General features: G+C 47.3%; 1 protein-coding gene and 1 pseudogene across 1 annotated transcript; both read right to left on the bottom strand.

The window, feature by feature from the left end:
* Positions 1-3778: 3778 nt before the first annotated feature.
* LOC132439194 (zinc finger protein 502 pseudogene) lies at positions 3779-4732 on the bottom strand (annotated as a pseudogene).
* A 5068-nt stretch (positions 4733-9800) lies between these two features.
* Positions 9801-25394, bottom strand: LOC132439397 (putative protein FRMPD2-like). Its single transcript, XM_060033688.1, has 6 exons — positions 25287-25394; positions 23303-23450; positions 21374-21588; positions 19050-19148; positions 15499-15842; positions 9801-9849 (listed from the first exon to the last, which is right to left on the bottom strand). Exons 1-6 carry the CDS (start codon positions 25392-25394, stop codon positions 9801-9803), a joined length of 963 nt encoding a protein of 320 aa, XP_059889671.1.
* Between the last annotated feature and the right edge of the window lie 564 nt (positions 25395-25958).

Below are 25958 nucleotides of genomic sequence, written 5' to 3'. Positions count from 1 at the left end.
GCTACAAACCCTTGCCTATAAATGCCCTGCCTTCTACTTCCAGCTCTGCTTATTAATAGTAAAATAATGATGTAGCAGAAAGTGAACTGCAAACACTGCCAAGTTCTAAGAGAGGAGCTGGATGCATGCCTTTTAGTCCTCATGTATTCAATCCTCTTGGTCTGTGTCAAGCCCTGTGCTTTACGGCAAGAATTCAGATGTCGCCACCTTACTGCATCTTATTAGCTGGACAGAATAGGGTTCACACAGAAGGCAACTTCTTTGTTTCTTTTCAGTGTCATTCAAACTCAGTGCCCAGATGCATTTTTCTCCTGGGTTCTTGAATATAAAATCTTGGGCAGGTCTATAACTTTGAGCAACCAGAACAGTCCCATTTCAGTGTAAGACTCCCTCTGACTTCTTATCTAACTCTTAGGCTCTCTCTGTCTCAAGGCCAGGACTGCTTTGGACTGGAAATAGGCATGGGAAATGGGCACATCAGGTTCTCCTTTCTCACCCAACTTCACACCCACATCCTACCCTCCAGACTCAGTGTCTGACATCTTTGCAGCTGGAATCCAACACAGGGCTCTCTGGCTTCAGCAGATATTTTGAGCTGGCTGTTTGCCTGAGAAAATCTTATGGTTTCCCTAAGAATTCCCTTTTGAGGTATCTCCAAGTGCAACTCCATGGCCTGGGTGATGTTGCCAATGGCCAGTTGCTTACAATGCCCTCCCTTTGTTCCTGCCTCCCATGGGCCCATTCCAGGGCCATAAATGAAGGTGCCAGACAAATGAGTAAGTGGAGGCCAAAATGCAGACTTGGCTTTGTGCCCTCATGAGGGGCTTCTCAAAGGGAGGAAGGGCCACCTTCGGGTCATTCATCAGCCCCAGGAGGGTGCCTTTCCGTGATTCTCCCCAGTCCACCCTCTGTGATCTGAAGCTCTGAGCCTCTCTTTGTTTGGGTCCATGTCCCTTCTGCTTGTTTTAGGGCAGTTCCAGATGGTGCCCCACCTGTAGATCCACTTGGTTCTAAGAAGGGCTTCCACGTCCTTCCCCTACCAAGGATATCAGCAGTTACAGTCCTGGGCAGTCCTCTTCCTCTTCGTTCTCCCACCAATCATGTTGTTTCAGCCATCTCCTTTCACCTTTCGCTTGCTTGGGCATGGGTCAGACACCAAGCCCTTGTGTCCCCCCAAATTGCTGGAGACACATATCAAGCCTTATAAGTTATTCTCCTGAAGTTCCTGTTATGCATGCAGAGGTATCGAAGGAGAAGAAGCACTGCCTTCCCTCTCCCCTCTCCTCCCCAGGGCTGGGAAACAGGTGTGGAAGGGAAAATGCCATGGCATTCCAACAACTCAGAGGAATCTTCCATTCCTGGCCTCCTTACCCTCTAATCCCTCACAGGCTATGGATGGGTGATCACCAGTGCTCCTGGTTTGCCAGGGGAGGTTACTCTTAAAGCATGAGTCGGCGTTAACTGAATGAAGAAGGGAGAGTGGCCTATATGGGCGTGTAGGGCACAGAGCAGCACAGGAAGGAGCACGAGAAAGCGTGGCATATTCTAGGAGCCCCATATGGCTGCATGAGGAAGAGAGAGTTTGAGGGATGGTCAGAGATGGGATTGCAATCGGAGAACCAAGTTCTAGCCACATCCTGCAGTGTTTTGCACACTATGCTGAGAAATTTTAATGCTATCCTATAGGATTAGCCATCAAATGGTATTAATCAAGGGAGTACATGTTTGGCCCTTAGCATGCTGTTTTTGGCTGCAATGTGGAGAGGCGTGGTGAGAGTAGAGACTTCTTTGGTGTGAGCTGAGAACATTAATAAGCAATGTTCAGAGGATCTTCCAATCAGAATAAAGAATATCTGGAGCCTCCCTGGTGGCACAGTGGTTAAGAATCCACCTGCCAATGCAGGGGACACGGGTTCGAGCCCTGGTCCGGGAAGATCCCACATGCTGCTGAGCAACTAAACCCGTGTGCTACAACTACTGAGCCCGTGTGCCACAGCTACTGAAGCCCATGCACCTAGAGCCCGTGCTCCACAACAAAACAAGCCACCGCAACGAGAAGCCTGCGCACCGCAACGAAGAGTAGCCCCCACTCGCCACAACTAGAGAAAGCCCGCGCGCAACAACAAAGACCCAACGCAGCCATAAATAGATAAATAGATAGATAAATAAAATTTATTTTTTTAAATTGCTGTTAAAAAAAGAAGAATTTCTGACTTGTTTTCTTATTTCTCAAAGTCTTTCTAATACAGTCTTGAAAGCCACACATTCTCCTTGGTTTGCCAAGTTCTTAGGGAGGCGTTGTGATTAAGAGATTTAATTGTGATTTTATTTTTTTATGAAAAGAACCAGTGTCAATCCACACTGAGAAATCAGGCTGGCCAGGCCAGGCCAGCAGCCCCTCTGCCCAACTCAGAGGCTCAGTGGCAAGGGGCGGCTTTATTCCAAATGACCTGGGTTTTTTTTCAGCATCACTATTTACTTGTGACCTCAGACAAATATTAAATTTCTCTGGGTCTCAGTTCCCTCATATATAAAAATGACCCTTAGAATGTATGAGTCAGAATAAGCTAGGTTATGCTGCTGTAATAAACCAACCATCAAATCTTAGTCACTTAGAGCAGTAAAGGTTTGATTCATGCTCTCAGTGCATCTCCAATGCGGGTCAGCTGGAAGCTCTGCTCTGTGATCCCTGACTTCAACCCGCAGACTGATGGAGCACTCCCCATCCCACACCCTGTGATCACTGTGGCCGATGGGGATAGAGATCTCTAGAGGGTTCAGCACCTGCAATTAAATGTCTGGATGTGTCTACAGTTAGTATGGATATGGTATGCATTACTTCTGCTCACAAATTTTTGGTCAGAACAAATCACATGGTCCCACTCCACCACAAATACCTACCCCACAAGCCTGTGGTGGGGTTAAACACAGAGTGCTTGGCACAGAGCTTCAAACCCACCAGGCTCTGACAAAGCTCTTCAATGAAGAGTGGCCTCTGCCCACAGGGGTAGTTAAGACTCCCAACTTCTCGTTGAGAAGTACTTTAGGAAAAGGATTGTATCCTCAACAACACAGGTAGACACCGGGCCTCCCATTTCAAAATGATAAAAGGAAATTTGAAAATTCCAGGGAAGGAAAGCCTGGTTGAGAAACAGAAATCCAAAAGGACCAGGATTGGCAACGGTCTCTACCTTCGAGTTGTAGACATAGAGTGTCCTAATACAGAATTTGGGGAAAGGCTCAATATTTTGCAATAACCTATAATGGAGAAGAATCTAAAAATGTTATACATATGTATATGTATAACATATGAAACTAACACATTGTAAATCAACTATATATTAATAAATTTTTTTTAAATACTACAAGTACCACAGTGATGGCACTGACTATGTATATGGGCTGTTGGAGAATCATGTTTGATTCAGACAGTTGGTAGTCGAGGCTGAGCACCCTCACTCTGCACTCGTGGTGGATGGATCTGTAACTTTCTGTAGAACCCGCCCTGCCAATATGTGAACAGCCACGGCATGGTTAAAGCAGAGTTGGGAAGACCACTTTTCAAAATTAAACTTTTTTATTTTGAGATAATTATAGATTCACATACAGTTATATGAACTAATACAGATGATTCCCTGTACCCTTCACTCAGTTTGCCCACAGTGGTAACATCTTACAAAACTAGTACAACATCACAACCAGGATATTGACATTGAAGAAATCCATCCCTCTTGTTCAGATTTCTTTTGTTTTTCTTGTACTCATTTGTATGTGTATTTTAAGTTCTATAATACCTGAATTCTGTGATGTTGTGTAAGATTTGAGTGTTTACAAAAAGAAGAGCCACTTTTATTCGTTGCATAAATGAGGTTTCTCACCAGTGTGGATTCTCTGATGATGAATGAGGTGTGTGTTCTGACTGAACACCTTCCCACATCTATTACATTTATAAGGTTTCTCTCCAGTGTGAATTCTCTGGTGTTCAGTGAGTTGTGAATGATTGCGGAAGGAATTCCCACAGTCATTACATTTATACGGTTTCTCTCCAGTATGGATTCTCTGATGCTGAGTAAGAAATGACTGACATCGAAATGTTTTCCCACACTGCTCACATCCATATGGTTTCACTCCGGTATGAATTCTTTGATGTCGAACAAGGAATGAATTACGACTAAAAATTTTCCCACATTCCTCACATGTAGGGTCGCATACGAGTTATCTGATGCTGGGTAAAGGATGAGTTCTGATTAAAAGCTTTTCCACATTCACTACATTTCCAAGATTTTTTCTGTGTAGAGAGTGTCGGACATTTACTTTGGTCTGAAATCTCATTGGTGTGTACGCTACTTTTCTCCCACTGATGTAAGCTCTCTTCTGTAGAAACCCTGAGATGTGTAACAAGACTTGAGATCCAAAGCAGGCTTCTCTCAAAATTATATTCTTGTCTAATCATTTCTGGAGGTGCTTCTTTGTGGATGAAAGTTATTCCCCCAAAACCTTCTTGGAAAAGCCATGGTCCAGGAACCTCTCTGGGAGGGTTTTCCTTCATGCTCTCACATACATATTTTTCTTCAAATGTAGGATCCTGGTATTCATCCTCTTGGGATCTCTTTGATGCTATCCCTGGCAAATCAATTTCAGAGCCATCCTGCTCTGGAGCAGACTTGTTCACCCAACCTGGACAAATCTCTCTTTCAATCTCTCTCTCTTCAGCTCCTTACATATTCAACATCCACAAATCTTCTCTTTGCTTTGATTGTAGAAGACTTCAAGGTTGAAAAACAACTGGGAGCCCAAAAAAAAAAAAAACTGGGAGCCCATGATGTCCTGAGGCTCCCCGCAGGGCGGCGACCACGGTCCCGGAGGTACACGGAAACCCCACTGCTATTTTTACATTAATTTTGTCACTGCTACTGTACAGAAGTTTTAACTTTTTCAATATTGTCAACACTGTAGTTCTTTGTTATACTCTGTCTATTGCTGGCAGCCAGAGGAAGTTATTACTCCTCTGTATATCTGATAAAACTAGAATATATTTTCCACCAGTTTTCCTATGCTTTTTTATTTAATCAAGCTGTATGTAATTTTAGTAGATGACGTGACTTTGAATCTAAGTCATCTTTTCCATCTATCTTAGTTCGATCTATGAAGTTGGGCCCCCTCCCCCACACTGAGACTGATTGCCATACGTCCCCCATTATATAGCACTGAGTGTTCCTTGGCTCACACTGTGGTCCTCCAGGTCTATTTTGTACACTTAATAACTCCAACCTTTAGCTTTTTAGTTTTTTTTGTTATGGTGGTGGCTATATGTCCTAATATCTGATAATGCTGGATCTTCCACTTCACTCTTCCTTTTTCTTAGATGTTCCCATCTTGTTTTTCTTTCATATAATTTTTAGAATTAGAACCCAAAAGGAAAATGTTTTTAAAAGAATGTATAACCATTTGGAGTTGCATAGGAAGAACATAGAAAGATGACAAAACACATTACTCCCATGGCCTTTGAGCCAAGTCTCTCAGCAGATTCCCTCGAGGGAACTGGGGGCACTTTGAAAACCATGGAAACTCCTTCAACCAATGGAGAACCCAAAAGTGCCAACTGGAACAAGGCGTCTGTCCCAGAAAGTGTGACCAGTGCACCAGCAAGACCGCACCCTGTCCTGGCTTATCTTGATGTAGGAGGTTGATTCTCAAATTCTTTCACCAGGCGAAGCCCCTGTAAGTATGCAAGGACACGTGCACACACATGCACACACTTACACACACAGAGCTTTATTCAACATAAACCCCAGAACTGAAGAGGGGTCGCGACCACTATTCAAAATGAGTTTCAGAAGTGACAGGCATGATTTTTTTGAAGTTACTTCTTAACAACTGGGCCAGACACTCCATCCCAGGTCACCTTCTCAGGGCCCCACTGGCCTCTTTCCTTATTGTGGAGTATGTAGGTACCTTCTTTGGACCAACATCTGAGGGCTCTTCCATGTGATCACAGTCAGAACGATGTCCAGGCAGAAACCCTCAGGTTCTGCCTTGGGAGACTGTCCCACTTTCTCTGTTCACCTAAAACAGTAAGCAGCTTTTACTGGGTCGCCTTGCCATTTGGCCAGCAGCCTTCCCTAAACAGAACAGTTCAGTTGCCTTCTTAATCCCACTGGACAGCAGGGGTTGTTTTAGCCTCATAAGAGAGAAATAGTAGGACTCATGACACGTGATGGAAAGACATGTGTGTTACACAAGTCTAAGTGGACAGGCACATTCTAGGGGAAATGTAAAAATGTACCAAAAGTGGAATCAGATAGCAGCAGTGTGAATCTGCCCCTGCTAGCTGTATGATCGTGGACAAATTAAATAAACCTTCCAAGCCCCGTTTATAAAAGAGGAATAAGAATACTGCTCAAAGTTGAAATGAGGATTAAATTAAATCATTTATAGACACTACCTATATACTATTACTGTCTCGATATCTAAAAGGACCAAATAAAATAATTTGTTATACAGTTTTAAAGGATGCATGACTCCATCCATAAGCAAAGTCCTCTTATACCCTCCAAAACTTCTCCGTACTTCCAGGATGAAAGAGAGAATATATACAACAGAGGCCCTTAACTTTGGGGGATTTGTTCTCCTAGAGAACTTGGAGACTGTTAAGAGCTGCTTTTTCCAAAAGAAGCAGCAAGTCAACATTCTAACTGTTGAGCTCCCCAGGTGCCTTGAAGCACATCTGTGGGCAGCTCCATGGAGCCCAGTCTGAGAACTCACACCTTGAGCACCCACACGTGTAGGCCCGCCTTCTGTCAGCAGGGAAGGTAAGTGACTGTGACAGGACTCAGCCTAACTATGTCCCAAGCCGTCATCCATAGCTGAGGGCTATTCCATCCACCCTGGATCCTGACACCTTTGCCGTAAACCAGTACTTCTCCTCATCCACCCCACACCCCATGTTAGGGCACCAGTCCTTTGTCTACACGGGGAAAAAAACGACGGCATTGAATGCGTTAATAAGCTTGCATCATCTCACTGCAGTAATTTCCTCCTTTATGATTAAAAGTAGCTAACACTGTTTGAGTTATGACTACATGCCACACAGTGTGCTAAACACGTGAGCCGTGTTGTCATCTAACCCTCCCGGGAACAGCATGAGATGGATCTCGTTATCTCCACTTGGCAGTCAGTTAGCTGAGTCTTAGATGGTTTAACAGTCACTTGCTGCTGGTCATTTAGCTAGTGAGTGGCGAAGTCTGGCTTGGAGCCCTGCTCTCACTACTCTGCTCTCTGCCGCCTCCCCCCATGGCACTGCAGATCTCCTGGGACATTTCATAAGTACTAACACTTAGAGGCCTTAATTACTGCCCTGTGGATCCCCAAAGCCTTGCTTACCCTATCTTCTTTTAGCTCCCCAGCCCTAAGGAGCCCCCTCTGGGAAGATTGCCCTCCACATATAAGCTGCTCCCTGCTCGCTGCACACTTTTGTGAATCTGTAATGCATCATTCCCAAAGTTGTCAGAGTGTCTGACTTCCCCATTAATGGCATACAGGGTCTTCAAAGCCTCCGTGTCATCTCCTCTATCAACGTGTTGCTTCCTATTTCAGATAAGAACCAGCCCTTTCGTCATATTTGAATTTCAAATATCCACCTACCTTATCAGCTTGCCTGCCACTGTCCTTTAAGAGTGCAGTTCAATCATTTGTGATGAAAATGTAGCTGGGACACAATGAAATGAAAGTGAACGAGTGTTTCAATTATACCTAAACCTTCACAGCCAGTGCCTTGGTAAGTTTCGATGTGTCTTGAAAATGTATTTATCTGAAAGTTTCTTGAACACTGAGCATTTTTCAAATATTGGAACTATCTATGTTGTAGGCACTTTAACAGAATGCTGGGTGCTTTACCAACTGGTCAAGAGTTTAACCCTCTCTACTTGAAGTCTGATGGTTTTTATTACACTTATTCCTCCCACGTCTTCATCAGTCTGATCTGACTCCAGCCTGGTCACCCAGTCCCAGCTTCCGGCAGCACCTTGTGTCAACAGTTTGACTTTCTTGATCAAGAAAGCGCTCACTGTGCTGAGGCACAGGGGCTGTTGAGAAGGGCCACGTTACATGATACCAAGACTCTTCTCTGCAATACATTTAGCCCAAGGGCAGTCAGGAGCAGACAAAGTAGGAATCAGAACCTTACCAGCAACCCACCGAAAGAGAGAGGCCCGAGGAGAGATGGTGGGCCCAGCCACATGCAGGAGGCCGCAGAGGAGAGCACTGAGCAGGGGGTCCATGGAGTGGGAGACCTGGGGTTGAATTCTGACTGTCCCTTACTTATCTGTCACTTACTATATGACCCTGGGAAAGTCCTAAATGTGTCATCTGTAAAACGGGAATGACAATAACCCTACCTCATAGGGTCGTTGCCATGGAACATGTACCATGATAAGTGCCATGATGAGGTATGACCCAAAGAGGGAATGCAAGGGGAATGTGGTGATGCGCGTAGACCATCACCCAGCCAAAGTGGAGACGTTGAGCCCCACTAGAAGAACTCAGCCCAGCCTCATTCCACCCAGACAGAGTGATACCCACCTGAGGGTGCCATCGTCTGGGTCCTCAGCCTCCTCAAGTTCTTCCCACTCGCTGTCACTCTCACGGGACTCTTCTGGAGGCAAACACTCTGAGAAAGTACCCCAAGAACAGAACTGCGGTAAAGGAATGGTCCCTGAATCTGCCTTCAAACATTCTCCACAGGGTAGCTGGTCTTCCAACGTAGAGCTGATAGTAGCATATGCTTCATCCTCCAAGGTGAGAGAAGGGGCTTCAGGTAGATGGCATATGTCACCTTCATCATCATCACTGTACAATTCAGGACTAGAAAACAGAAACCCACGTGTCTTCCGGTATTGATCAGAAATTCCTCTCCCCACCTTCCCTTGCTTTCACGATGCTCATCGTGACACATCACAGGCAAGCCAGCCAGGCTTGAAACAGTTCTTGCCAGAGACTTCTCTGGGGTCAGGAGGTGAACAGTGAATACGGCATGGCCCTTGACCTGGAGGAGCCCCTGATTTAATGGGAAGAGCGAGCAGTGAACAAATGTTAGAATCAGGTAGTAAGTGCTATGGTAGAGGCAGCACAGAGCCTTATGGGAGCAGGGGGAGCTCCTTACCGAGTCCAGAAGACAATGCGGGAACCTGCCAGAGGACACGGATCAAAAGCAGAGCTATGACCCAGTTTTAGTCCTGACGCTTCCTATGGGAAGACAGTCAGACCTCAGGCAAGTTTATTAACTTCTCTAGAACCTCAGTTTTTTCATCTGAAAAATGGGAAGGTTAAGAAACTTATAGGAGCACTGGGATGCTTACATTAAATAATTCTGATACAGCCACCCATGGCTCCTGGTACAGGGTAAGTTCTCAGTAAACGGAAGATGTCATGATTACTACTATGATTACGTTTGCTATTTCGACAGAGGAATTAGGTGGAAAGGGCCAAAGCAAGAGGCTGGGAACAGCTCAAGCAGGTGACCTTCAAAGCACTTTGCCCAAATATCAGGTCCTTTACAGAGCACTGAAACAGTGTCTATTTGGAGAAGCAGCCAGCTGGAGTGACATTTACTCCCTGTGTGACATAGGAAGCAGATGAACGGTGAAGCTCATTGGTTGGCAACGAAGATGCAGAAGCAACAGGGAGAGAATAAGCCTTCGAGGGGCTGCCGAAAGTCACTACACACGTTTTTGATTAGAAAGAGCAGTCCGTGAAGATGACAGAGCATTGGGCACAGTGCTTCCAACATGCAGACAGGGTACTCAGAAAATATCTGTCGAGAGTCTGGTTAGAGAAGATGAGTAGGAGAATCTAAAAGAAATGCACATAGGTTGAGCTTTGTACCAAATACATGGATCCTTGTTTATCAGCCTCCTTCCCCATCCCCAAATCAATAGGGTGGCTTTGTCAGTGCCCCTGCCCTCCGTTTCCCTTTCCTGCAATACATCTTTCCCTTAAAATCAGCGCTGGTACCTCCTTATAGCTACAAGCCCCCAAACACCCATGTAGCTGGCCCTCCCCCCCAGTAGGGCTGGAGTGTTGGTTCCAACCTGAGTTTGCTGTCAAAGAGACATCATTTCTGCTCATGAGAGATACAGAGTTCATGTAAATGGGCATTTCCTGTAAATACACACGCACATGTGTTTAAAAAGAAGACCACATGCATAAAGACTAAAGAGGAACATTCACTTTAAGAAAACAATCTCTTAAAATTGCTAAGCTCTTTAAGGAAAAATTGATTTAACACCTTAAAGTATTTGACCAAATTGTGCAGAAAATGTGTTTTCTTATAAACATAGGGAGGGAATACCATGGCAGTTTTGTCAAAGGACAGGAAATCCAGCTGGTGCCCAGGCCCACCCTGTCGCTGCTCCCCCGCCCCCCAGCAGCAACTCTCTCCTTCCCTCGCTGCGGAGAAGCAGGTGGCAACACTGCAGCGCCTGGCTGGCCATGCCTCACCTCCCGCTTCCGTGCTCCTCCAACCTTTGTAATAAGCTCCTTGCTCTCCAGGTTGGATTTGGGGCTCCAGCTACTAGCTCTGCCCGGAAAGAGAGCCAGGGAGGCCATCAGCCTGAGAGGCAAGAGGCAAGGCTGTTGGGTGTCCAGAGGGGGCTCAGTGGTCTCCAGGGTGGCATCTTGGCCATTATCTCAGGGAGAATAACTGCCCTTCCAACCACCCTTCCACCCACGCCACCAGGCTGCTCTTGGAGCTCTGACCTGGAGTTTGCTTGTGGGCATGGAGAAAAGGATGTGAGGCAAGCAGAGGTCCAGAAAGGCCCGAGAGAGCCCACCAGGCAGAGCCTATTTCACGGAAGGGGTGAGACTTGGAGATTTGGAGAATTTGATAAGGTGTTTTGGCGTGTGGACACGCCAGGTAGAGAGTGAGAGTCCTTCCCCCAGGGCTCAAGGCCAGCTCAGGACCTGGGGATAATGCAGTAGGGCTCCATCTAGAACCTGAAGGGATCAGAGTGCTCCGAGCTCTCTGTTTACCCCTGGATACATTTTATGAGCTCGGCTCCTCCCTGCCCTCATTCTCTCCCTCCCAAGCTGTCTGACAAAAGGAGCCTCCTGTAGACAGATGGTACTTAGAGGAGAATCTGGAGACCCCACCTGGGTCTCCTCAGGTGCGCCCAGCTGCCTCCTCCACACAAGCTGGCAGGGCCCTGGCACTAGGCCTCCCACCAGATCCTGCAATTCTTCAGCGACTGCTTTTAAGGAAAGGAATCCCGGTTCAGCTCTGGGGTCAGTGAAATCATCGCGAAGCCTCTGCTTGCTACAGGGTATTTACTGAGTGGAAGACACCAGGCCCAACGTCCCAGGAGAGCTGTTCCTTAGAAACTTGAGCCACCAACATCACATTCACCTTTCAGGCAGACAAGTCAAATGAGTAGACGGCATTTCAGGCCTGAAATACCGGGTATTGTAATTGCCCTATTTACTGCGGGTAAGCTCACAACAAGGTCGGGTTTTGTGTCTCTTCATGTGAGGCTCAGCCTTCCCCGTCTCTCCAGCACCAGGCCCGCCCCACATCCCCATTAGCCTGGCGAGTGCCACTGGGACTTCCTGCCGGTGCCAAGTTTAACATCTGGGGGGTTTTGTTTGCAGTGTTTCTAAGACATCAAGTAGAGATGTTCAGGGATCGCTGGGGGTGAAGTTCAGTTGATAATCCTGAGCTGGAGTTCAGTATTTAGGAGTCGTGAGAGTGGGTGTGTATGGGGGTGTCCCCAGGGAGCCTGTCAGCTTGCGGAGAGAACCCAGCTGAAGGCAGCACCCAGCCCCAGGCTGCCACGGGCTCTGCTCTGCTGGGTTAGACCACTGCCGCTCCTGGCCAGGCATCTGTCCCACTCACTCCTCTCAGTCACACTTCACACTGTGAAGGCAGAGCAGGCCTTCACAGGGGTCCCCTGTGTCCTCCCGTTGGACCGACAGCCCTGCTCACCCAGCAGCTCATTCAACCCTCGGCCAGCTACTCTGAGGTCACACCTGGCATGTCAGATGCAGTTAAGTTAGACCCTTAATCTCCTAAGCATCTTTGCTATTCCAGGAACACTGCCCTCCCCAGAACATATACAGTAACTTTAGGTTCATTTCAAGGGCCTGGTTTCATTTTGCATTCTTAAATAACCATGAAGACTTATATCCTCACTTTCTCTAAATGATACTTGCTGAAAATAGATGCATTTTAATTACAGGAATATAAGTATATATGCTAGGGGAGAGAGACAGAGACAGAGATAAAGGAAGGAAGGAAGGGAAGGGAAGAGAAATAACGTTAAACACTCTGCAACAACCACTTCTCACTCAATGAGTTTAAGCCCTGAATTGAACGTGAGTGGGAAACTTGAATCTGCCATCCCTTCATTCCTACGAGGCTAGCATTTAAAGATAAGCATTTTGCAGTCAGCATGGCCCATAAATGCAAGTCACCAGACTTCATCTGAGGCTCAACCAAAGAAAAGGTAATCTCCTCCCATACCAACGGAGAAAAACATCACATCTCCCAAAGTGATGTTCAGGGTAATGTGACTTGATATGATTTTACCTTATGCCCTACTTTAGAAACTAACCTTGCATAAGATGCAACTCCAGCCAAGTACCAAGTCCTCTCTCTGGAAGATACACAATTCCAGTGTTCCTCCATGAAAATGTACTGTACTGCTTTATTACATGTTTTACAAAGATCTACTACCGTATGGTAGTAGTATGTGTACAGTGTGGTAAAAGAAGAGAACAGGGAAGGAAGAGTAAAACTTCGTCTTCTCCATGAACACTCTGGGTTTGCTGGGGTGCCGGCAGCCACTAGACTAGGAAGTAACCACCTCGTAGATGGTAAGATCTGCCAGTTCGGTGGGAATTTTAATTGATTGGGACTTGTTTTTAGCTGAAAATGGCTCAGGAAAGGGAAGGAAAACTGACTTGAGCTCCTGCTGCATGCCAGGCTCTGGACTAGTGCTCTGCATGCGTTATTTCTTTTGAAGGGCACAGCACCCTGTGGAGTTGCCAGGGTCTTCATTTACATTTGAGAAGCCTCAAGCTCAGGGAAGACAACTCTCCAGACACACTAGTAAGTGGTAGAGCTGAAACCAGGGCTGTATGATCAAGAAGTCAGTACTCTTTTTGATCTACACTGCAGAAAGAAAACTTCACTCAGGGATGCCAGAAACAAGAGGCAGTTACCTGGGGCAGCCACCTCGGAACTGAGCTGTGGATATTCCAGGGAGAACCACAAAGAACCACAAACCCACTTTGGAATCCTAATTCTGACCCTACCCAGGAGCTGGGGGAACTGTGTCCAGGGATTGCTGAGCCTGTGCCACGCTTTTCCTCCTGTAGGGGGCAGTCACTAACTATGTGTGCTTTAAGCGCAAGCTAAGGTCCCACTGGAGGAGAAGCTAATATGGTTTGAGTCCTTCCTTTGTAGAGAAAGAAGGTTCCTGAATGGAAGAGAGAAAACGCAGTACAAGTGAAACACAGTAAAAGGAAATGTGAAGAGGCAGAGCGCTGCCATCACCAGGGCTGTGGGAGGTAAGTACAAGGGGGAGGAGTTGGTGATGGAGGGAGTCGGGGCAGAGAATAGCAAGGCTGCCTCCCTGTAACTCCGTGGGCCACATGGCCTGGGTAGCAAGCATAGGGCAACAACCAAGGTGGAATGATGATCTGGGGCTCCACCAGAATGTTCTGAGGAAGCTCTTAGTATAATTCTAGGAAGGGGCAGCCCCCTGTAAGGATGGCAGATTTTGGACACCTGGTATACCCTTGCAAGGAGGAATGCTAAGCCAGATTTAATTTGATTCAGAAATATAAAATGATGTGATGTTTCTTATTTTTTTAAAAAAGAAATGACGAAAACAGGAGGAAAACATATCAGGATTTATGAGTAGAAGATAGAGAAAGACAATTTTCACGTCAGTATAAAGAAGAACTTCCTGATCAACAGCTACACGATGATAAAATGGGCCACGTCAAGAGGCAGCAACTTCCGCCTCCCTGGAGATATTCAAGTAAAAGCAGGCCCCCTACTTCAGGGATGTCACAGAGCAGATCCCAGCGTGGGATATGAAGTTAGATGAGACCATTTTTACATGGCACAACCCTGAATTTCTGTGAGTCCATGAATGAGACAGTGACAACATACAGTAATAATTAGTTTAAATACTATTATCAATAAGTAATCATTATATTATATTAAAGGCACATGGCAAGTCAAACTCCAGGCTTATACCTAATCCTAGAGTCACTTTATAATCCAGTCCATCACCCCAAATTATCTATCAGTAAAACCTTTAAAAATCCAAAAGAGTGGCCCCATGTCTACAGGGAAGTACCGCTCCTTTTATATTTCCTACAAGATCGTATGAATAGTTGTCCTTGGATAAATCTCTGTAGGTTATTTCCTTTATCATTTGATCAAGTATATCAATTACTGCCTAGAATGCAAACGTAAGGAACTATACATACACTCGTGCTTATGCATTTTCAAACAATGAAAATGAATACCACTGATGAACGTGCTTGCCCGCCCTGTTCTCCTCCGCAGAGTAGCTGGCACAATACAGCATACTTTAAAAATTGTATCTGGATGCTTCTAGGAAACATATGCCTGGCTCCTGTCTGTCACGGATCTCACCCTGCCTAATTGCATTACCCCAGCCGCTTCATAGTTCATGTCACCTACTAGTCCCTATAGATTTGCCCTTGTCAGTCTTCTAGGATGACCAACAATTAAGAGCTATTTAATATCAGTGGGTTTATACAGTGTCAGACACAAACCATTGTTCCTCGTTTGTCTGCTTTGTGCCCATGCATCTAGTTAGCACACGCCTAGGAGCAATGTCTCGCCCTCTCTCAGTATGTGTACCCCTCTCTCTGCTCCTAACAGGTTTCTAAGTACCCTGGCTATGTGTAAAAATACTCATCAAACTGAATGAAAGCGTTTGTCTTCCATCAGAACAGGACTGAGAAGTGGAAATACTCAGGGGTGGATGAGCACAAAAATGCAGACTATGTTAAAGAACAAATGGCTATTGAAATGAATGTTTCAGTCTGGTCTTGAAGACGTAGATTTGGGTTTTTTTCTTAAGCTGGTGTTGATTATAAAGCATTATATTTGCAATAGAAATGATGTACACAAGGGAACCTCTTTCTTACCATGGTGCTTCAAGAGGCCATGAGGGATGCAGGACAAAGGTCTGTATGTGGGGAAGAAACCCCAAGGCCTGCCATCTGTAGTCTCCAAGGGTACTGGAGACCCTCTGGGTGGGGTTTGCTTTCCCAAAAGCTCACAAATTGTGGTTACAGCAGCTCCAGATTGCATGCTTCTCTTGTTTCTTCCTCCCCTCCAATGCCCAGAACAGTCCTGGCCCAGCAAGCATCTGAGCGTAGTTATTAATTGCTTGATTGTAATTTCTAGCAATGACATGCACACAATTTATAATACGTCTGCAAAGGGGTGATCCTTACCTTTCAAGTCTCCTGATATCACAAACTGAATAGCAGTTTTGCTTCATATCGTTTTCCAAAGAGGTAGCCAATGTTGATGCATCCATTTCTTGGTGAAGTCTGAATAAATGAGGGTAGGAATCCCGAGGACGAGTCAAGGAAGTGGCCCAGGGTCTCTCTGTGTCTTGGTCCCATTGTGCCTCTCCGGTGGCCTGTTGGAAAGACTCTGGCCTGAGACCCAGGCCTTCCCCTGCATCTGCGGAGGCACTGTCCCTCTGGCTGTCCTCTTGATCTAGGCTGGGGCTCTGCTCTGAGTCAGTGCCTGTTGCCCTGGTGAATTCTTTGTCTGCTGAGAGCACAGGTGTCTATTGAAAGAAATGCTAAGGATTACTGGATCCACGGTGCACACCGAGCAAAATCTAAATATTGCTTTGGTACCAAAGTCGGTACCAATACACCCCTTTTCTCTGTTCTTCAAATGAGCGTCTGTGCTCACTATTTCTGTATCCCCTCCTTCTCGTTTGTACCCACTCCAACAAGGCTTCTGTCTCCATCATTCCACTGAAGGAGCTCTGATTAGGATCTCTAGCGACCTACATCTTCCTAAAGCCAAAGGATAATTCTCTGTCCTCATCTCACTCTAACTCTCAGCAACATTCAGCATAACTGGTCCCTCCTCCTTCTTGAGAATGTCCCTTACGAATTTACTCAACTTAAACGTTGAGTTTACCCTGAACTCTGCCCTTACCTGGACCACTTCCCAGGCCCCTTCTCAGTCTCATGTGCTGTCTCATTTCTTTGGACCAGACCGCTCAGTGTTGGGGTGTCACATGGCTCACTTCTCAGCCCTCTTCTTGACTTTTTCTGTACTCCTTCCCGCGGTGATCTCATCCAATTTATGGCTTTCAGTGGCATTATTTGCTGACAATTCCAAGTTCGCTTTTTCCAGCCCTGATCTCACACCAGTTCTCCACTAACAACTGCCTAACAGACATCTCCATCGAATGCTCCACAAACATTTAAGTTTACACGCTATCAAGGGCTACTTCCGCACACCCATATCTAATCCAAAAGTCATCCCACGGGCTCTACCTCCCAGTCACCTCCCAAATCTGACCACTTACCACCTATTTGGCTACAACCTGAGTCTAAGCCACAGTATCTCACCTGAATCGTTGCCACCTTACCTGCTCCACTCCATCTCCACCAGCAACCTAAGTGACCTCTATAAAGTACAGACCACATGAGGCCACATTCCTGCTTCACCCTTCACCCTCCCACCCCTCCCAGCCCAGTGGCTTCCTGTGGCAGCCAGGATGGAATCGGCACATTACCAAGACCTACAGGGTCACACATGGTGCAGTCCCTGACTCCCTCTACAACTCCTCCCATTCCACACTCCCCTTCATTAGCTACTGTCCAGGCACAACCATTATCTTTGTGTCCTTCAGACCTCCAGGTCATTCCTGTCTCAGAGCCTTTGCATAAGCTATTCCTTCTACCTGGAATGACCTTATTCCAGATGTTCGTACAGCCGCCTCCTTCTCATAACTACTTTATTCTAGTTCTGAACTAAATACTCTCTTCCTTGGTCTTCAGTCTGACCTCTGGAGCCACGTGAATGAATGAAAATTCTTCTTGCACTTGGTCCTCAGGTATGAGGAGAGAGGAAGCATGCCCACCATTCCTCACCCCAAGCCCTTCCCACTAGATGCATCTGGGCTCTCCTTGGGGGACCTCTTCTCCAGGACAGAAGGACAACTCTTTCCCTGGCATTACCAGATATCTCACAAAAACACTGGGTACCAGCCCCTTGGCCTGATCTTTGTGCGTATGAAGCTTGACCCTCCCCTGCCCTGTTCATTTGCTTAACACAATTGCTGACATCTACTTTCTTTTCCAAACTGGCAACTGGAAACGTTCAGATTTCCTTCCCATAGCTCTTTGCTCACCAAAGTTGGGATCAAATGACCTCTTGGAGTCCAGGCATCAAAAGGATCCGGGTCACCAAGTCCCTGTGCTGTGTCTAGTGACTGTCACCCTCAGTGATGATAAGTGATTGATTTTATCCACATCTTATCCACGTCTCAGATGAGGAATCATGAGACCTAGAGAAGTCAGGCAAGTGCCCAAGGTCCTTGCAGCAAACAGAGCAGGTGCAGGTGATTCCAGGGTGCTCACACCGATCCCCCTCCACAACTGAGGCCATCAGCCCCCAGCTGCCAGGACTGCTGGCTGCTGGCAGCTTACAGCTATCCCCTCCGCAGGAATTGTGCTCAGCTCAAGGGAACTGCCTTGGCCAAAGTTAGGCCCCCTCCCTTGGGGCAGCTCTTACTCCAGCGCCGGTTGATGCAGAGAGCAAAGGTACTGGCTCTTTTGTCCCAATTCGGGACAGCTCTGTGGGGCCATCCCAGCTTCAGAGCTCCCTGTGAGGTCAGCCGAGGCCCCTGTTGCAGCTGCAACACATTTGCTTCCCCTTCTGCCCAGCTGTGCTTCTCGCACCCTCACAAGGGTGTTCCCAAGAGCCGGCCCCTTAAACTTCCTGCACTCCGATCTCTACCGCAGCGTCTGTGCCCAAGGACTCAACAGGTGGTATCGTGATGGTGAACGTTATGTGTCAACTTGGCTAGGCCACAGTACCCAGATATTTGGCCAAACACGAATCTAGATGTTTCTGTAAAGGTATTTTTTAGATGAGAGTAGCAGGTAAATCAGTAGACTTTGAGTGAAGCAAATCACCTTCTGTAATGTTGGTGAGCTTCGTTCAATCAGTTGAAGGCCTTAAGAGAAAAAAGACTGAGCTCCCCAAGAAAGAATGAATCCTGCCTCCAGACTGCCTTGGGACTCACCCTGCAACATCAGCTCGCCACTGGGTTTCCAGCCAGCCAGCCTGCTCTGCAGAATTTAGACTGGCCAGGCACCATGATCACGTGAGCCAATTCCTTAAAATCTCTCTCTGTCTCTGTCTCTGTCTCTACACACACACACACACACACACACACACACACACACACACACATATCCTATTGGTTCTATTTCTCTGGAGGACCTAATACAGGCATCAATGTAAGAATTCTGAACTCTCCTGATTCCAATGCTTCCCTTCTTTGCACTAGACCATACATGCCTAATTCATGTTTTAGAAGGGTGGACGTATACCCTTCTTTTTTTTCTCCCCATTTCATTCCTCAGAATGGAAATTCTTACCTTCCCTTCATTTGGTTTTCCATCTACTCCCGTTGCTCCTGGTTTCCCCTCTCTGGTGCTTAGACTGCCAGAAAATCTAGTTCTAGAAGTTTCACAGCCAAGATCTAAACATGTAACCATCTACAAGAAGAGCCAAATATTGGGAGAGGCAGAAGCAGGGAGAGGAAGGGGAAGGCAGAGGTAGGACCTCATGAACCTGTCACAGACTAATTGAGGTTTGGGGGCCAGCTACTCTCCTGCCCCAATGAAAGTAGATGGCATTGAACACTACCAAAGCAAGGTTGGGCTTCTCAGGACCCACCAGACAAGAAAAGGAGTGCCTGAACCCGAGGCATGTGGAGAGAACAGAGGGCACTGCCCCTTACCTGCCAGCCCTGATCCATCTCAGGCAGCACACCTGGCAGGGGTCGGCAAAGCAGGAGCGTGACTTCCTGCGAGGCTCCTCGCAGTAAATGCAGCACCTCCTATCAGAAACCAAACCCCACGGTTAGTTGCAGGGCTGTGGAGTGTCCTCCTCTGTGCTCTCCACTCTCTCCCGGGCCCCTCCCCCCCACACCTTGATCTGTTTCTTGGCTCCAGAGAACTTTGGAGGACACCGCTGACTTCCCAAAGTGCATGGACCCAAGGCCAGTGGCCTGTGGTTCCCACAAAGATGATGCGCCGATACTGAGCTGGAAGCGGCCAAGGTCTGCTTGGGGCCTTTTGATGGCAGCATCTGCCAATACTGACGCCTCTTCTTCAGCGAGAGAGTGAATCAAGCAAATGACTGTTACCATCTCAACCTCCTTTCCCTGTCTACCCACCCCCACCTCAGGGGCCACCGGTCACGTAGATGCCACCACCCCAATCTCTAAAGCCTGACCCTCAGCCCTGAGCTTCTGCCCAGGGTCAGCTCGGGCCCTCGGAACCTCTCACCTGTGAAACTGCAGTGACTTCCTCTCTGCTCCTGGCCTCCTGCACTGTCACCCACGTCCCTTCCTCCACATCACTAACACGCAGTCGTTCCCAAATACAGATAGAACCAGGTTCTTCTCCCGTTGAACCCTCTCTCTGGCTCACCTCGCTCAACATAAGCACAGCACCCAGAACCTGTTCTTACCTGCCACTGCCTCTCACCCTGCTCTCTCTCCCATCTGCTCCTCCCTGCACCCACTTCCTAAGCTCCCACCATGCTGAACCTCTTGCTCCAAGCCACCCTCTCAAAGCCCAGGGCATGAGGTTGCCTGAATAGCTCTTATTACCTATCTAGACCATGATGTCTCAACCTCTCAGCACTATTGGCATTTTAGGCTGGATAACTCTGTTGTCAGAGCTGTCCTGTGCATCGCAGGACGTTGAGCAGCATCTCTGGTCTCTACCCACTAGATGCCAGTAGCGTCCATTAGTTGTGAAAACCGTAAATGTCTCGGGTCTTCACCAAATGTCCCAAGAGGCAAATTCACCCCTACCTGGAACCACTGATCTGGATTGATCTGGATACTACTCAGTACCCCCAGCTGCAATGGACTGCCATAGAATGGGCTCCTTCCCCCTTCCCTGGTGCAAGCACTGGAGCAGGGCCTTTTGTCTCTCATGGCACTTATTTCCCGCAGTGGGAATTGTTCTCTTGTTATCCCACTACCCCCGTGAGCTCTGAAACCAGACCGTATGAACTGTCCGCCTCTCTGTCTTCAGTTCCTCACACAGTTGCTGGCCCAGCAGCGGTTCTCAGAGGATGATCCTGGATCAGATGAAGGATGCAGGATGGATGAAGGTATCCCCACCCTAACGCTGCTCTGAGGATTCCCCACCCCTCCCCATCCCACCTAGAGCCACTCTCCACCTTCGTCTGCCTTGCTCTGTGCCCTGGAGGTAGACCTGCGTGGGCTGCAGAGAGGCTTCCTGCTGGGCTCAGCCAATGCGAGGGTGAACAGGGATCAGAGCCGAGGGGGAGAGGGAGGTCCAGGTTCGCTTCCCTGCATTCCTCCCTGTGGGGTTGTCACAGGATGACTACATCCCTGCTCCACCTAGCTCACTCAGCTTCTAGGATTTGGTAACTGCTCCTACCCATCTCCCTTTGCACTTCGGGGGTAGGGAAGGTGAATGACTGCACCCACTGTTCCCAGCCCCAGGGCTCTATACTCTCCCTTGAGTTTCCCAACAATCTCCACACCTTTATTAAACTTTCTCAGATGGCCCAATTTCTGCCAGGACCCTGACCGATATGTACAATATTTCACTGAGATCTTGTGCTATAAGATTAAGAAATGCCCACTTTTTACTTTCTTTTTTATTACATTTTTGATCATACACACGACAACCAATGCAACATTACACGTCAAAGCCGTAAATTTAGTAGAGAAATGGGAAGGAGGGCAGAAAGGGACCCAAGGTAGCCCACTGAGCCCTCACGCCCACTTCTGGGAGTGTGTGTTAGGAGACCTTTAGCCAGCACAGAAGCCAGGGTTTTATCTTCAGTTTCATTACGAACCTACTGAGAAGCAAGGCTTACTCAAGGTCAGATAGTTAAGAATTGAGATGGAAATTTTAATATGAGGATGTTCTGCCAATTTCTCTCTTTATGTGATCCAAATCCAGGCTCCACGTGTGATTTGCGGGAGCCCAGAGTATTCCCCATGGTGGGTGGCCCTGAAAGGAGCATGGCTGACCTCAGCCTGCACACAGGACTGCATCCCTCATGGCCTCCCACCTGGAAGTCGAGGCCTTCCGTGGACCTTCCGTTCACAGCCAGGATAATGTCACCAGCTGCGATGGCCCCATTCTCCTCTGCCGGCTGCCCCGGGAAGAGCCGCTTAATCCTCACAAGATCATTCTTGAGATGGCCGCAGCGTTCACTCTCCATCTGCACAAAACTGAATCCCAAACCACTGGCGTTCTTTCTTAGCTTGACTTCAAACCTGGGACCTGTATCGTGGGATGTGAATGAGATCCATCCTTCAGTAGATTCCAAATGAAATTGGCCAGCCTCAAAATGCCAATTGTCAAGTAAATGAATTATTCCTGTTTTACATTAAAAGATTTCATTTTGCTCATTTTTATGACAGAGTCCATTATACCTGTTATAGGTCAGTGTCATCCAAAGGAAATATGTGAACTGCATATGCAAACCACATACATAATGTCAAAGTTTTCAAATAGCTGCATTTTAAAGAATAAGAGGAAAAGGGTAAAATAAACATAATCATATTTCATTTAACCCAACATATCTAAAATATTACCATTTCAACATGCAACAACACGAAAAAATTATTAATGAGGTACTTTACGTTCTTCTTATGAAATAAGTCTTTAAGACTCAAGTATATATTTTATCAGTTTGGAGTGGTCACACTTCAAGTCCTCAATAGGCACATGGGCAAGTGGCTACCATATTGGACAGAGCAATTATAGACAATCAACAAAGTTTATATGTAAAGATATAACTTAGAGACGTACACAATAGGCCCAAATCATTTAGTAAAACTTGAATCACGTATATTCCTATTACCCTTTTAGAACCACAGTCATTTTTTAGTATACTTGAAAAAAATTTTTTGCATAATTAGACCATGGAGATAATCATGGCCAACTCTATGAAAATGTTTTAGCTGCCATTTTGTTCAGCCCTGTGTAGTGACCGTAAGACAAAACAGCTGCTTCTGGGCACCCAAGATGGACACAGCCCAAAGAACTTATATAGTCTGGCAGCCAGAGGCCTCTGGGCCTCCCCTACTCTGTTTTCACCACCTCAGTTGGCAATCAATCAATAGAGGAACAGAGCACTGATTTATAAACTATGATTTGGGGTAAGAATGAAAGTGTCTGAAGCAGTTAGGTTCAGGTATGTCGTATGACCAGTTTCACCATCACCATCGTCTGACCCCTTTAGCTCATTTTGTATTCAATTTCTCAAAGGCCCTCACTGGAGTGAGCCGAGGAGCAATGAAGGAAGAAACAGACTTATTTTATGCACATGCTTTTCCCCCTCCACCCAACCCCATTGCTCACTTGCATTCAACCTGATTTAACACCTTCAGGAAAATCTCTATAAAGGGGTTGACAAGCAGCTAAGCTGCAAATCACAACGTACTAAGGAAATAAATGTTTTCCTAGCAGGAAACAAAATCCCAGGGAAGTGCAGAGAGGCAACACATCAGATGATGTGTAATAGTGCCCCTGTAAACTGATCATGGGTTTGCTTTTTGATGTGAGTAACTAGGCTAGGTTTCTGAGTGCCCTCCTCTCCCCACCCACCTCATCTTTACTCAGATTTTTGTTACAAGTGTCTCGGCTGAAACGTGGACCCTTTGTCAGCAAAGGCATGATCCTTTCATTCCAATTTCAACCCCAAATACTTATTTAGACACAAACATTCCAGCAGCTGATCAGAAATCCTCAGAAGGCTTGGGGGCAGAATTATGCCTGGTCATCATTTTGGGGATAATGCATTTTTTTAATAGGAACATGTTCCATTAGAGTGGCTTCCATTGCATCTGAAAGCGGCCGCATGATGACCACCGCTGCTCACTATCTTTTGAGAACCCAGAGGCAGCCTTCCTGCTTTCCCTTTGGAGTTGACAATTCAAAAGCAGCACAGGATGACATGACAATAGTAACACTCAATCCTCTCTCCTCTCACCATATGTCGCTGAGACACTGCTCGCAGGCCTTCCAGGCAAGACTGTTGCCAAGGAAACAGCCGTGCATTCATCTCCCATCCTGTCATTAGCAGAAGGACACTGCTGTGCAGTCCTGGGGCCTCTTCTCTCTAAGACCAGTCTTGCAACCTAGAAGGATGGGTGGACAAACTCAATTTACACCTCATATGGCAACCAGGAGTCTCTCCCTCCACTCGGCAAATGTTTCGTAATTTTCTGATACATCCAGTAGCTGCTTCATTTGAATCTCAAATCAGAATCTCCAATCTAGCTTATCTGTTAGGATCCAGAGCCATATTTCCAACTGTCTGTTGGACAAATGCTCCTGGAAGTAACACATGTACTTCCATCTCAGTGTATTCAAGGCCAAATTCATCTTCTTCCTCTCACTCACCCTCACTTCCCCCTCCTCATTTTGCCTAAAACATTCCTCCTCGTGCCTTTGCTCTCTCAGAACACTGATCTATCCCTCAACTAACCTCCCAGGGGCCACACTTGCAGTGGACCAGCTTTCCCCCTTCTGCCTTCCAAATACCCAACTGGCTTCCAAGGCTTGCATGTTCTCCATCAGAAACATCTCCCTCAGTGCTCCCCTCTCCTCCATTCCCTCTCCTGCTGCCAATGGCCAGCTAGACTGGGGCAAGCACCCTCTAACTTGACTTCCTGGACCCTATCTCCTCCTCCTTCAGTCCACTTCCCTCAAGGTTACCTGTGGATTGAAATAAGACACAAGCTGAACATGCAACACTCTTGATTAAAAATCTCCAGTGTTTTCCATCACCTAAATTCCAAACCCCCAGCACAGTATCCCAGGCCTATGTCAATCTGGCCTCCCCCTTTCTTTCTGGTTCAATTTCCCTTTCCTCTTCCCCACACACTGTATACTCCCATTACCCAGAGCATGACCCAGTAGCTAGACATCGCCTGGAAGTTTGGAGAAATTCTGAGCTTCCACTTGGGGGACTTGACCCTGCCAACATCCTCCTGCAGCAATGGTCATTCAGCACCATTGCTGTGACCCCAGAGTGACAGTTCCTACCTGTCATCACCGCCAGTATGCTGGCCAAATACATTCTCTAAGCATGTCCGTCAGCAAAGTTCTGAAGAATAGAGAATACTACTAAATTATGACTTTGTTCTCAAGATATGTCAACCAAGGTCGCCAAGACAAGTAAATCTCACCACAAAATAGAAGAATGGTTTGGGAAAGGAAGCAAAAGGGGGCCCTTCCACCCCTCTGTTTGCCAGAGGGGTCCCTAGGAGCCCTTTGCATCTCTGATGGTTGCCCAGTTGCCTAGAGGGAGACCCCAGCTCTGTGGCTTAGGCCACCATCGCAAGTAAAGGTTCCCACCCTCAGGCGGAGGATGGGACAGAGTGTAGTGACATCCAGATGCTGCCTGGGCACTGCACAGAATGAGGACCGAAGGGTAAATGCTCTTGGCATCTTGAATTTCTACCTCTTTGTAATAAAAGGACCCCTAGGACAGTGTAGCCTGTAATTACACAGGTTGACGGGAACGGCATGAACTTGGGCGGGGGTGGGTGTCGGCACGTGCCAAGGCGGGTGCTGAGAGGCTCTGAGAGCAGACGGAGGCATTGGTCAGTTACAGCTGGAGCAGAGGGCGTGAGGGGGCGGCCAGGCAGGAGAAGTCACTTCACTCAGTCAGCTGAGTACAGCTGTCTGATTCCAGAATCTAGGCAAGAGACAGTAAGCTTTTCAAGGCTCCTTAGAGGAGGTGAGCTTCTCTGCCTGGGAACATCTGCCTGCTTCCTCCTGACTTTCACACCTCCAAAGAAAAGCGCTGGTAAAAGGAAGATGTGAAAGGAAAAAAACAGACACAACAGAAAGTCTCGTTGGTTTCCTGCCTACCCCCTCCCACCCAGAGGCAACCACAGCTTCTGATGCTGTCGAGGAAAACTCTGGGGGGAAGGAAAGCTCCCCAGTAACAGTAACGGTGCACTCACCTGCCCAGAGCCCTTGAGGCACTGCACGGCCTGCTTGTGGGTGAGGCCACACAGACTCACTCCATCCACCTGCAAGAGCCGGTCACCTGGGAGGGGGACAGATGTCATGTCCCCGAGCTCCTGGGGCTGCAGGAAGGACTCTTCTGCGAGGCCCCTGCCCAGCACCCGTCCACACAGCCTCAAGGAGGGGTAGGGAGCTGAGCTGGGGGGAGCCCCGCCCGGGCCCTGCCAGCCTCCCCTGTGAGCACCTGCACAGATCAGTGGTCTAGAAACCTCTATCCTTGGCTCACAGAGCAGTTAAGCCAGCTAACAAGTACAACCTTATCCTTTCTCCCGATTTCCTGGGAAACCATTTTTGAAAGTTTTTTCAAGTCTCTTAGGGGTGATATTTATATCTCCAGGATGTTTTTTATTTCAAAAAACCTCAGGGAGACCTGGTTGATGCCAGGGACCCTGGAATTCTAGGGAAAATGGAGATAGGTAAGATCGTAGGTGCCCTTTTTAGCTCAATTCTAGCCATTTTGGAGAACAGTAAAAATCCACCCCCGCTTCCTTCAGAGCAGTGGATGTGAGGAAGGGCAGAAAGGAGGCTTGCTGGTGTCCTCCCCGGATACTTAAGTGGAGGTCACCAGTACCTGCTCTGTCCTCCATGGGGAGCATGGCTTCTCCCAT

The sequence above is a fragment of the Delphinus delphis genome, chromosome 16 (genome assembly GCF_949987515.2).
Source record: "Delphinus delphis chromosome 16, mDelDel1.2, whole genome shotgun sequence".
Taxonomy (NCBI): domain Eukaryota; kingdom Metazoa; phylum Chordata; class Mammalia; order Artiodactyla; family Delphinidae; genus Delphinus; species Delphinus delphis.
This window is presented reverse-complemented; position numbering and strand designations above follow the sequence as displayed.

Excerpts from the sequence above, each read along its gene's own strand:
- LOC132439397 (XM_060033688.1), bottom strand. The coding sequence starts at position 25,394 with ATGACATCTGTCCCCCTCCCAGGTGACCGGCTCTTGCAGGTGGATGGA. Across the intron at positions 15,843-19,049 it reads AGATGGATCAGGGCTGGCAG|ACACCTGTGCTCTCAGCAGA; the intron begins GTAAGGGGCAGT and ends TTCTTTCAATAG. Across the intron at positions 9,850-15,498 it reads GATATCAGGAGACTTGAAAG|ATTCTCCTACTCATCTTCTC; the intron begins GTAAGGATCACC and ends CATTTCTTTTAG.